Source organism: Diadema antillarum, unplaced genomic scaffold, assembly GCF_040938485.1.
Source record: "Diadema antillarum isolate AM-2024a unplaced genomic scaffold, OU_Dant_1.0 scf00000040, whole genome shotgun sequence".
Classification (NCBI taxonomy): Eukaryota; Metazoa; Echinodermata; class Echinoidea; order Diadematoida; family Diadematidae; genus Diadema; species Diadema antillarum.
In genome coordinates, this window is record NW_027270929.1 from 494745 (window position 1) to 505382 (window position 10638).

The window sequence follows — 10638 nt, forward strand, 5'->3', positions numbered from 1 at the left end:
ATCTAATCGTTGTTTTTGTTTTTTGTCTTCGACGGACTGCTACCCTTTAAGTTTGTGTACTTATTTTACTGCACAGGCTATCGAGCACTATTAAAATAGAACATGTTTACTTGTTTTCACATAAGTTCTTGCAGAAGGATGATTGTAAATGGACTTTGCCTCAAGTAGGCAATTGAAATGTGACCTCTTACCAAATGATATTTGCGCCTGAAGGCAAGTATGACCGGGCACGAAATTGACGTATGTGATACATGTTGGCAGTGCATGCACAGCACCTAACCAAAGTTAATCTGCCGAAAGCAATCTGCACAGAAGTCTTAGTTGTGCCATCACGACGTGCTGTTTCCGTTAGAGTTACTTGGAAAGTGATTTAAAACTTCCCAAAATGCCCATTTTACACGTGTCTACCAATGTAAAAGATGTCGACATCCCGAGTGACTTCCAAGCGAATCTATCCTCGGTGTTCCAGAAGGCAATTGGAAAGCCAGAAAAGGTACAGATGGTTTTTTCATATTTATGTTGTTCGCTTTCTTTTTCTTCTTAACCTGCAAGATTCGATAGTCATCATGATCATTGATGACAGACTAGCAGTGCTATGGCATTGACGAGCGATCCTTCATATTTGATAGAAGTATGATTATTCACCTGATCGTTGATTTACATAATTATTATAGTGCAGGTGAACCCGTTATAACGATCACTTATACAATGAGGTTTCATCATACATGAGCATCACCATTTTCCCGGAACAAATTCCAAAAACACCGAAAATCGTCTGTGGCAAAACTAGCAGGCTGACTAGCGTGATCCGGCGAGCTAATTTCAAAAACACACATTACAACATTTCATTATTACGCATTATTACGCAATATAGACAATATTCTCAAGGTCCCAATTATAATACCTCGTCAAAACAAAGTTTGCCTTTCACAGCACCAGCGCAAGGTCACGTCGAGTATTGATGACCGGAATATAAGCCTTCATCAGTTTATTATGCCTTCGAAGGTAATGGAGGGATAAAGCAAGGGCAAACCCATCAACGTTATATCGATCACTTTCTATTTTCTGCTATCCTCTTATTCAAAATGAGAGAATAACAGAAAATAGAAGGTGATCGATCTAACATTGGGATTGTCGAGTTTCATTCATGACAGAAACATTCTTCTTCACCGAAGGATAGATGCATTACAAACGATGACTACAGAATGTGTCATTAATAGGCAAAAATCACAATACGAATGAGGATGATGAGTCTGGTTATAATGACAGTAATGACTTTATATTATTCATCATTCAAAATTGTTTGATAATGAATGGTTATATTGAAGACAATTTTGATCATATTCATGATGGCACTGACGGTCATCATTTTCTCCTGTTTATGTGGAACAGAAGGATTTTTTTTTTGCTGAAAATATTTCTTTCTTTCTTTCTTTTCTAACATAGTATATCATGGTCCATTTGCTCCCTAATCAAATGATGATGTTCGGAGGGTCCAGAGAACCACTCGCAAAGGTGGACTTGGCATCCATTGGAAACCTAGGCGTGGAAGAAAACAAGGTTCTTACTCAAGTCATCTCAGCTGAGTTGGGGAAGATTGGAATAAAACCTGATAGGTAAGTGAGGTTCTTTCCAAAGATAGCACGCCATAATTTATCAGTCCATGGCTTTTGCTTCGTCGACTTGCGATTCACAAAGTACCGATTTCTGTCTGCAGTGAGTATAGGTCTAAGTTACGTCCCTGCAACAAACTCTGATCGTCCATTCTGTTTCCTGTTCAAAGATCCGATCACGAAGATTGAAACGTTGAGTGAGTATAATCGGTCGTCAGTCACAATGGCCGGAGCCTAACACTAGCTATTGAAACATTTAGAGGGGTTTCACTATTGACTCCTCTCATTCTTGATGATATAGATATAACTTCAGACTTCAACTTTAAAAAGACTTCAAGACGCAGCATGTACATTATGGTTCGCAACAGATGATTGCTATTATCTGACTGTAATTGTATAGTTCTATAGAGAGCAAATTGGTAAGGTCAACCTAATCTGACATCACGGGCCAGTTTTATAAGGAGTAACAATTGATCTTATGCGCTCGAATTATCAAGAATAACTCGGTGAATCGAACGTAAGATCAAGATTGATCGTAAGTCTGTTTCATAAAGCTATACTTACGTTTGATTTCTAGCACAAGTTTTTAGCAGATAGAGCGTAACTTTTCTAAATGGCATTAATCTCACGATCAATCTTAAGATGAATCTTTATGAAGCAGGGGGTGTTTCATAAAGCTGTTCTTAAAGTTACGAACGACTTAAGAACAACTGGCGACCAGTTCTTGTGCTGAATTATTGAAATTCTGAGAAGTATAGCACACAAGAACTGATCAACATTCGTTCTTAAGTCGTTCGTAACATTAAGAACAGTTTTATAAAACACCCCAGGTCTCTGATCTGATATTGCTCCTCTTGATCTCTACACACATGCAGATTTTTTTTTTAAAGATATGCTTCTTCCTATTCTTTGTGATTTTGTTTGTGTGGTCAATTTTAAGTGTTTTAACCTTTATGATTTTTGTTTCCTATGCCGTCTCTTCTGTGCTTGTTGTATGCATTCAACCTTTTGTCTGTGACCAGATGCCTTATTGCTAAAGATAAAATTGTTTATGAATCCATCTTCCAACTACAGAATCGTGGTTGTTTTCAAGGACATCGCAGCCCAAGACGCAGGTTGGAACAACACAACTTTTGCATTCTCCAAAGAGCCAGTCTAGCAGACTGTACGATGGAACGAACCTTCACCTTTCTCGAAGTAAAGAGTTCTAAAAAATATATGAGTGATTGCTGTACAAACATAGGCCCATAGCTTAGGCAATGGTTATATATATATATATGGATATGTCATATCTATTTTTCCCGATCGTTACACTTCATTTTCACAATTACTTTTTATATGTTATTCCATGACCATAGCTCGGGGAAAGATGAAGGAATAAGAAAGATAAAGGAATGGAGGTAGGTATAAGAGCATTCCAAGGATAAGCAAGAGACGTCTCATCTAAAATAAATCTAAATGAATATCTAAATAATAATGATAGATATTAAGGTTTATCCCCTTATCGAGTGCTTGTATGTTTCCTTAAATAAGTTTCACTTTCGACGCATGTTCATACTCTCATTTTGTAGAAATGATACCGAAAGAACAATAAAATTGTTCAAATAGGCTATATATAGTTACCGTGGTCAGTAGAATATGCCAACAACACTCTCAAAGATACAGTTAAAAATTATGTGCTAAATTCTATTATGACAATGTTGCGAATAGAACATAGGTTTTGTAATATGTAAAAGCAAGTGCTTGATTTTTCCACGTGTGCATGAAGAAGTTCATATAAGTTCAAGTTTATTAAGTGAATTTGTTTCGAATAATGTATAACATGCATTCAAATGCGGAAAAAAAAATCACTGTACTTTATATTGATCTGAGCTCAAGTGAAGAAATATATTTATTTAATTTACATCTGAGTGAAGGAAAAGGACAATAAACTAGGAGAAGAATAGTAGACGGATAAGAAACATTAGCCTTTGCGATTTAAAACAGATGAATCAGGTTTTCGAGATTCTATTGCATGACTCACATCTAAAGATAGAAAAAAACCCTGAATATATTTTCTGAAGACCAACCAAACATGAGAGTTATAAGACTTGACAGCCTGTCGTTCGATGACATTCCTATGTAAATTACCGCCCAAGTACTATTGAATGTTTTCATGGATGTCATTACCATGATTTCTTTATCATCTATAACAAATATTTACTCGTATATGAAAACTGATACCTTTTGCTGTACATTGTGTAAAGGCAATGACGAAAAAATATTTTGTAAACAACTTAATGTTTATGTATGCCTATATACATGTACATGTATAAGTGCATTACAATGATAATACAGAAACCAATAAATCAAATTAAATCAAATTAAATCAAAAATCAAATCAAATCAAATCAAATCAAAAGGAAAGAGGGAGTTCCATGCATGGTTTTCAAAGAAATGCATGGGTTTCAAAGAAATTAATCTTTTCACAATTATCCAACAAGGCGATCAAATGACTTCCATTCGCCATTTCTGAGAACATTGTTGGCTCAAAACACATTCATCTACGATGAATGGGCCAAAGTATTGGAATTCACTTCACAACAATATTACAACAGCTCAATCGCTGATCTCCTTCAAGAATGAATTAAAATTATTTCTATTGAAACCTTACAACACCCAACCGAGTTACTTTCGTTTTCCCATCTCAGTCAAGTCATCATTTCTTTGAATATGAAACAATTATGAACCTCCTTTTTTTTTTACATAAGTCCTCCTTATAATTATGTTCCTGTCAGTGTTCCGCACATATCGAAGTGTCTATTCTCTGTTTCTCCTGCATTCTTACCAATATAATCATGTATGAAGATTTTTGCATTATGTTCAATCCAGGTTGTATTTCATCACTTATTTTACATCATGGAATCCAGATTGCTTGCGTCCACGATGGCACGTGCTGTAGTGTTGTCCCCTTTTTTTCTTTTTTTTTTCTTTATTTTTCCCTTCGCAATTATTTTGATGTCAGTTGACATCGGTTCGTTTTATTTTGTTTCATATTGCTGTCTTGTGTATTTTCTGAGGGTCCCATATCGTACAAGCTCTGCTTCATAGTGGGACCCTCCACTTCCATCCTCATCATTAGTTGACTTGTATTACACGCTTTATGTATATATTCACAAAGATATCATTGCGGTTTTTTTCTTCATCTGCTTCTCATTTTCATATGTACTTTGTCAAATCACATTCTGCAATTATTACAAATATCCTGTACGTATGCAATGTATATAATTTCTTTGTTTATTTGATGGAAGTGAAAATAAATTTGAATCTTGAATCTTGTTTTCACCATTAAAATGGCTTTGAGCTAAATCAACATCAGGTATCTGACATTATGATTTCCTTTCTGAGCCCCAGATTTGGTCTAAAAAGGCAATCAGGCTGAAAACTATTAGAAACTTAATTCTTCTGAAAATGAAAGATATTCATTCATTCATTTATTTTTCCATTTCCAACAGAAACATATAAATATTGATTGATTGACTGATATACATTAAAAAGTGGAGGAAAAAAGAAACTAAAGACATGGAGACCAAAACTAACCTAACAAACCCGAAGCAAACACCCTGAACAAATCTCTACACTATATAAAGATTTTATCTCGCTGATGTACGAACAATACTGTAACATCCTGCAGAATTGTATGTTCACAGATTAATCATCTGTCACTGTCTGTGCCCGTGTGCATGTAGAAGTATACGTGAGGGTTTTTGTGTGCGTTGATGTGTGTGTGTGTGTGTGTGTGTGTGTGTGTTTGTGGGTGTAAATAGTGATTTAAAGGGATCGTACAGTTTTGGTTGAGACCTAATTTCAGGTTTCTAACATTTTTTGGTGACATAATGAGAAACTTCTTATGAAATATGAAAGAACATGTAATTCTATGAGGAATTCAATGTTTATTTGACAAAAATTGGTTTTGAAATGGCTGAGATATCCAAAAAAGAGCAATTCTAATAAAGTGTGGGACTCACACTTTATTACGACCGTTTTGTTTTACTTTGTTTTTGGATGTTTCAGTCATTCCAACCCGATTTTCGTCAAATAAACTTCGAATTCCTCTTAAAATGGTATGCTCTGTACTATATCATAAGTGTTTTCTCGGTATCGCGTAAAAAGTTGAAAGCCCAATTCTCATCTCCACCAATACTGTACCATCCCTTTAATGTGGGTTAAACAATCGTGGCTGCATGACAGCAACTGCTATGCTCTCAATGGTGCATCGGAATATTGTAACATGCACACACACGAATAAAGCAAAAACAATTTCAAATTATGAATCACAAATTAACAATTTTCTGTAGTAAAAGATCTGAAAAGATAAAATGACAAAATTCGCTGAATCAAAATTAGCAACTGATTCATAAACGTGAAAACGCGGATAAAAATACTTACGTTGAGGTGTGTGTAAGCTTTCCTGATTGTGTAATTTTTGGGAGCGTGTATATTTTGTGTCTGTGTGTTTGAGTATGTGTAGAGATAATATATATATATATATATATGTATATATATATATATATATATATATATATATATATATATATATAATGTATGTATGTGTGTGTGTGTGTGTGTGTTTAACGAGATATGAATGTAGCCGAAGGTTAGCTAAAAAAAAAGTGGTCACAAAGACTAGAAAAGAAAAAATGAGGCAATCTAAACAGCTGTGCCCGAAATAGCTTATGGCATTGAAGAATTAGCATCAAAAAAGTATAGTGTGAGGAAGAATTATATTCCTGCAAAACACATCTAAGTACAAATGGCTATAACATAAAAAATCGACGATTCAGGTCAGATCGTGCAAGACAAAGCCATCGGTCGATGTTCATTGTTCCGGAGATTCGTTTTTCTGAAACAGAATAAGATGAAAATAAAGTGAACGGTAAAAAAAAATGAAATAGGGTTCGTTAATCCGAACATTTTCGGCGTTATTTCGAAGGTTTGTTTATCCGAAAATGAAATAAGGTATTTTATCTTTTAGTGCATGATTATGCGAGCTGATTATGCGCGCATAATCAGCTCGCGAGACGTAAGTCAACATGGCTGACGGCCGGCGATTTCAACATCATGCACGAGAGGAAATCAGCGAGAAGAAGGTTAGCACTTACACTTAAAAGGATAAAATCGTTACCCCCTGCTTGTTCTCACGAAATACGGGAAAATTCTATGGTCTGGTGACATATTCCATTCGGCCTCCGGCCTCATGGAATATGGCACCAGATCGTAAATATTTGCCCGTATTTCGTGAACAAGCAGGGGGCAACTAATATTATTTCGAAGGTTCATTCATCCGAAAGTGAAATGAGGTACATTATTTAGGAGGTCCGTTAATCCGAAAATGAGAGAAAGATGCGTTATAACTAAACCTTAGAAATAACGAAAATTATTTCATTTTCGGACTACTAACATCCGGGATAGGAGCCATCAACGATGGGACGGTGACTCATGTATTTTTGTCAGCCCTCTGCCCAATTTAACAGCCAGCTTTTCGCGTCTGCCATCTGGGATCGGTTGACACGGCGTTTACAAAACATGGTTTTGCTGTCTACAGCTCCCCGAGAATGATGTAACAAGCCCTAGATTCACTAAATTTATGTTTGTTTGTTTGTTTGTTTGTTTGTTTGTTTTGTTTTATTTTTTTCCATTTTTCGTCAGAGAAGAATGCCAAACTGGGACACAGTACTGCACCACAGGCCGCACATTCAAACAATAAACAGAATGATGATTGATCATAAAAGGGAAAAAAAAAAATTGGTGCGTGTTCAGTCTTATGTTCTCCTGCTTCATATTATTGCTATAGCCCGTCCCTTCCACAGTTCTCAGAGAGCCTTTAATGTTTCCAAACAAAATTCATTTTGGCCATTGACAAAGAACGGACAGGCTGCGGGTGATCGGCCTGTGCGTGAGGAGTCAAGTTATGAAAATTCCATTTGAGGCATTTTAAACCATGCTCCAAGTCTAGTTCAACAACAGTCACATTTCGTTTATCGTCTGGTTACAAAAGGGTATTTTCGACGAGATTGTTTTGGTGCTCATGAAATTGATATCCATTACAACACATTGCTTTACGTTTAATTTCATGTCATCATTTTCTGGTCCAATCATCTACACGTGGTTCATTTACAGCTCTTTTAATGCTGTAGTTGAGGGCGCTATAACTGGCGTCATTGATCACACAGGAAAATAATATGATTGAACCGTAGAGATTTACGGTCTGGACCCAGCAAAGATCCTTTTGGCGTTTCCGCCGAAACTTTCAACCAGTCAGAAAACGTGGACACTTTCTAATAACACACTGCAGAGAGAGAGAGAGAGAGAGAGAGAGAGAGAGAGAGAGAGCTCTAGATGCACGTGACGACTGCTGGTGGGGCTGTCATTTTATTCAAAGCATCCTTGTGCAGTTATCACAATGTCGCGCTTAATCAAACGCTTTACTGAAAACCACAGCTGCCAGCTAAATGCCACAGTTTTAGTTTAGAGGTAAAAATTAAAGTATTGATAACACATACCACATAAAAATCAGAAGTAACGATGTATGGAGAAACAGGGGTACGTGGCAACACAGTGACTGAGAAAAATATCAGACAAAAAAAAACCAACAACAAGAAGAAAGAAACAAAACACACATCCCAATCAACAAACAAGTCATATAATACAAATGTTATACATGCGATGGAATAATATATCATTCTTATCGTCTCAAAAACGTATGTCTAACATATACGTGTTACCAGTTGTAATCTGGATTGTTTTGGCAGTGCTCACTTAATGATTTTATTTCTATCCTTCCGCTAGTGTCAATGGTGTTGTGAAATTCTGGGCTCGACTTCCGATGTGTGACAAATTAAAATGTATTTCAGGGCTTGTTAGACATTTTTGCTTGTCATTAGTTGGTCATGGTCAAATCCTTAGCGCTCTACAATCAGAAACGAGCGAGTTGATATTAAGCGAAATCATATTTGTATACTGCAACATGTCTAACAACCGGGTGCTGATAAATTATATGAGGAATTTTCGCTACAGTCGTTTGTTTGCAATGTCTCGTCAAAGAAGGAGGGTAAAATAATAGACTTTGCTCCATTTGAAGCACCGGAATTTCCACCTTTAGATAAGACAAGTGGTTTTATTGTATTCCACGCAGAGATGACAAAGCTAAAGCTTGCCACATTCAAAAAGGCGTGAGGTATTAAAAGTTTTATTATTAAGTTCACATGTTGGTCGACAACCATCACGACAATACATGAAGGTCTCACACAGTTCTCAACCATAATTCAGTTCTGTCGTCTCTTTCACAAACTGAATTAATTTTCACGTGTTCTGGATCGTCTCTTCGGCCTAAAAATGCCTCTTTTACAGGTTTTTACCAACGTCAAGGGTTCTGACATCCCCAGTGATTTCCTGTCGGGCATGTCCACGATGTTCCAGAAAGCCATTGGAAAGCCAATGCAGGTAATGTTTCCTGTGAGTTTATTTTCCAAGTGGGAATTAGGGGGAAGGGCTAAGATTAACATTAATATTTTGAAAACGGGCTCTATTTTTATATTCTATATTTATTCTTCGTAACTAGAAAGCTAAGTTCTCATTGAAGGGGAAAAACTGTTGGCAAGGATTGGTTTCCTATACAGCTGTTAACTGATTCTTTGTAAAATACTAGGAGAGGAATATCAGGAAGGAATAATTATTATGCTTATTATAGAGAATAAACTGATAGTCCGTGAAATATAAAGTGTGGCAATCTTCAGTTTCTGTTGCAGTTAAAACATGAATAGCATTTACTTTATAATCTATGTACAGTCAAAGATGCCTTTCGTGATGTTGGAACAGAAACTACTTTTCAAAGACAATAGATGAGAGCTATTCGGTGAACAATGTCATTGGTAGTCTGAGCTGAATCCAGACATCTTCTTCTGATACTTTTTCTCTGAAATACTCGTATTATGATAAGGTGAACAAGATATTTCTATCATTTTATTCTTGCTCACACTGTCTTTCCCCATGGTCCTTACAGAATATGCCATTAACATGCGAGCACTAAATGGTGGTTGGTATTTTCTTCCGCCGATACAGTACATAGAGGTTCATCTGGTTCCGAACCAGATGATGATGTTCGGAGGATCCGACGCTCCCTGTGCCTACGCCAACCTGGTTTGTATTGGAAAGCTCGGTAAGGAGGAGAACAAGCTCCTGACGCAGGCCGTATCAGCTGAACTAGCGAAAATTGGCATCAAGGCAGACAGGTAAGTAACATATTTTTGAAAGCTTGTCATAATTTTCCCTCGCGATGTGTAGCCACTCTCCAAACTTTCGCCAGTCTTAGTTTCATATGCGGAAATCAATTGGCTTGACCGTTGTTCCTTGCAGTTTACCATCAGACACATCATGCAATGAAAAGCATGGTCGTGATAGGCCAACTGTGATCTATTTATCCATGGGATTTGGAAGAAGGCTTTCTATCATTCCGCAGATATTAGAAAAAAAAACAACGAGCATTATGAAGCGTTTAAATGCAAATATTTCTACACGCTGTGTATCATGTTTATATTTAAAAAAAAATGTTCTTATAGAGAGAGGGAAATGGGGTTATGGAGAAGACTGAACAATGAAGGCAACTAAAAGCACTCGACTCCTTGTGTAGCACAAAAGCATTGAGCTTTATAATTCATTTTGTCGTACCCTTTGCCCAGAAATATAAATCAAAAGACATAAACTTATCTCTCTTTTTTTAAGTACAGTGTCTAAGTGGTTGGTAAAAACAACAACAACAAATCAACAACACAAAACAAAGATCACCTTCAACAGGCATCGTGATATTCTGAATCAAATCGGCATCATAATATTCTGAATCAAATCAAATCAAATCAAATCAAATCAATCCACACAAGATTATTCTTCAATGACATTTGTCTTGTTTGTTTGCACCAGGATGTATCTAGTTTTCAGAGACCTGGAACCTCAAAACTGCGGATATAACAACACTGTATTTACGTCCTAA

General features: G+C 36.4%; 2 protein-coding genes across 2 annotated transcripts; both read left to right on the forward strand.

Annotated features, from left to right (window-relative positions):
• The first annotated feature begins 278 nt into the window (after positions 1-278).
• Positions 279-3479, forward strand: LOC139711721 (macrophage migration inhibitory factor-like). The gene is made up of 3 exons (XM_071623582.1): positions 279-493; positions 1447-1616; positions 2688-3479. The coding sequence occupies exons 1-3, from the start codon at positions 386-388 to the stop codon at positions 2770-2772; spliced, it is 363 nt and encodes a 120-aa protein (XP_071479683.1). The 5' UTR covers positions 279-385; the 3' UTR covers positions 2773-3479.
• A 5508-nt stretch (positions 3480-8987) lies between these two features.
• LOC139711732 (macrophage migration inhibitory factor-like) lies at positions 8988-10638 on the forward strand. The gene is made up of 3 exons (XM_071623592.1): positions 8988-9095; positions 9714-9883; positions 10569-10638. The coding sequence occupies exons 1-3, from the start codon at positions 8988-8990 to the stop codon at positions 10636-10638; spliced, it is 348 nt and encodes a 115-aa protein (XP_071479693.1).

Bases quoted from the DNA above. Each gene is read 5' to 3' on its own strand.
- LOC139711721 (XM_071623582.1), top strand. From the start codon at position 386: ATGCCCATTTTACACGTGTCTACCAATGTAAAAGATGTCGACATCCCG. The intron at 494-1,446 runs GTACAGATGGTT...TTTCTAACATAG, and splicing joins CAATTGGAAAGCCAGAAAAG to TATATCATGGTCCATTTGCT. The intron at 1,617-2,687 runs GTAAGTGAGGTT...TTCCAACTACAG, and splicing joins ATTGGAATAAAACCTGATAG to AATCGTGGTTGTTTTCAAGG.
- LOC139711732 (XM_071623592.1), top strand. From the start codon at position 8,988: ATGCCTCTTTTACAGGTTTTTACCAACGTCAAGGGTTCTGACATCCCC. The intron at 9,096-9,713 runs GTAATGTTTCCT...CCGCCGATACAG, and splicing joins CCATTGGAAAGCCAATGCAG to TACATAGAGGTTCATCTGGT. The intron at 9,884-10,568 runs GTAAGTAACATA...TGTTTGCACCAG, and splicing joins ATTGGCATCAAGGCAGACAG to GATGTATCTAGTTTTCAGAG.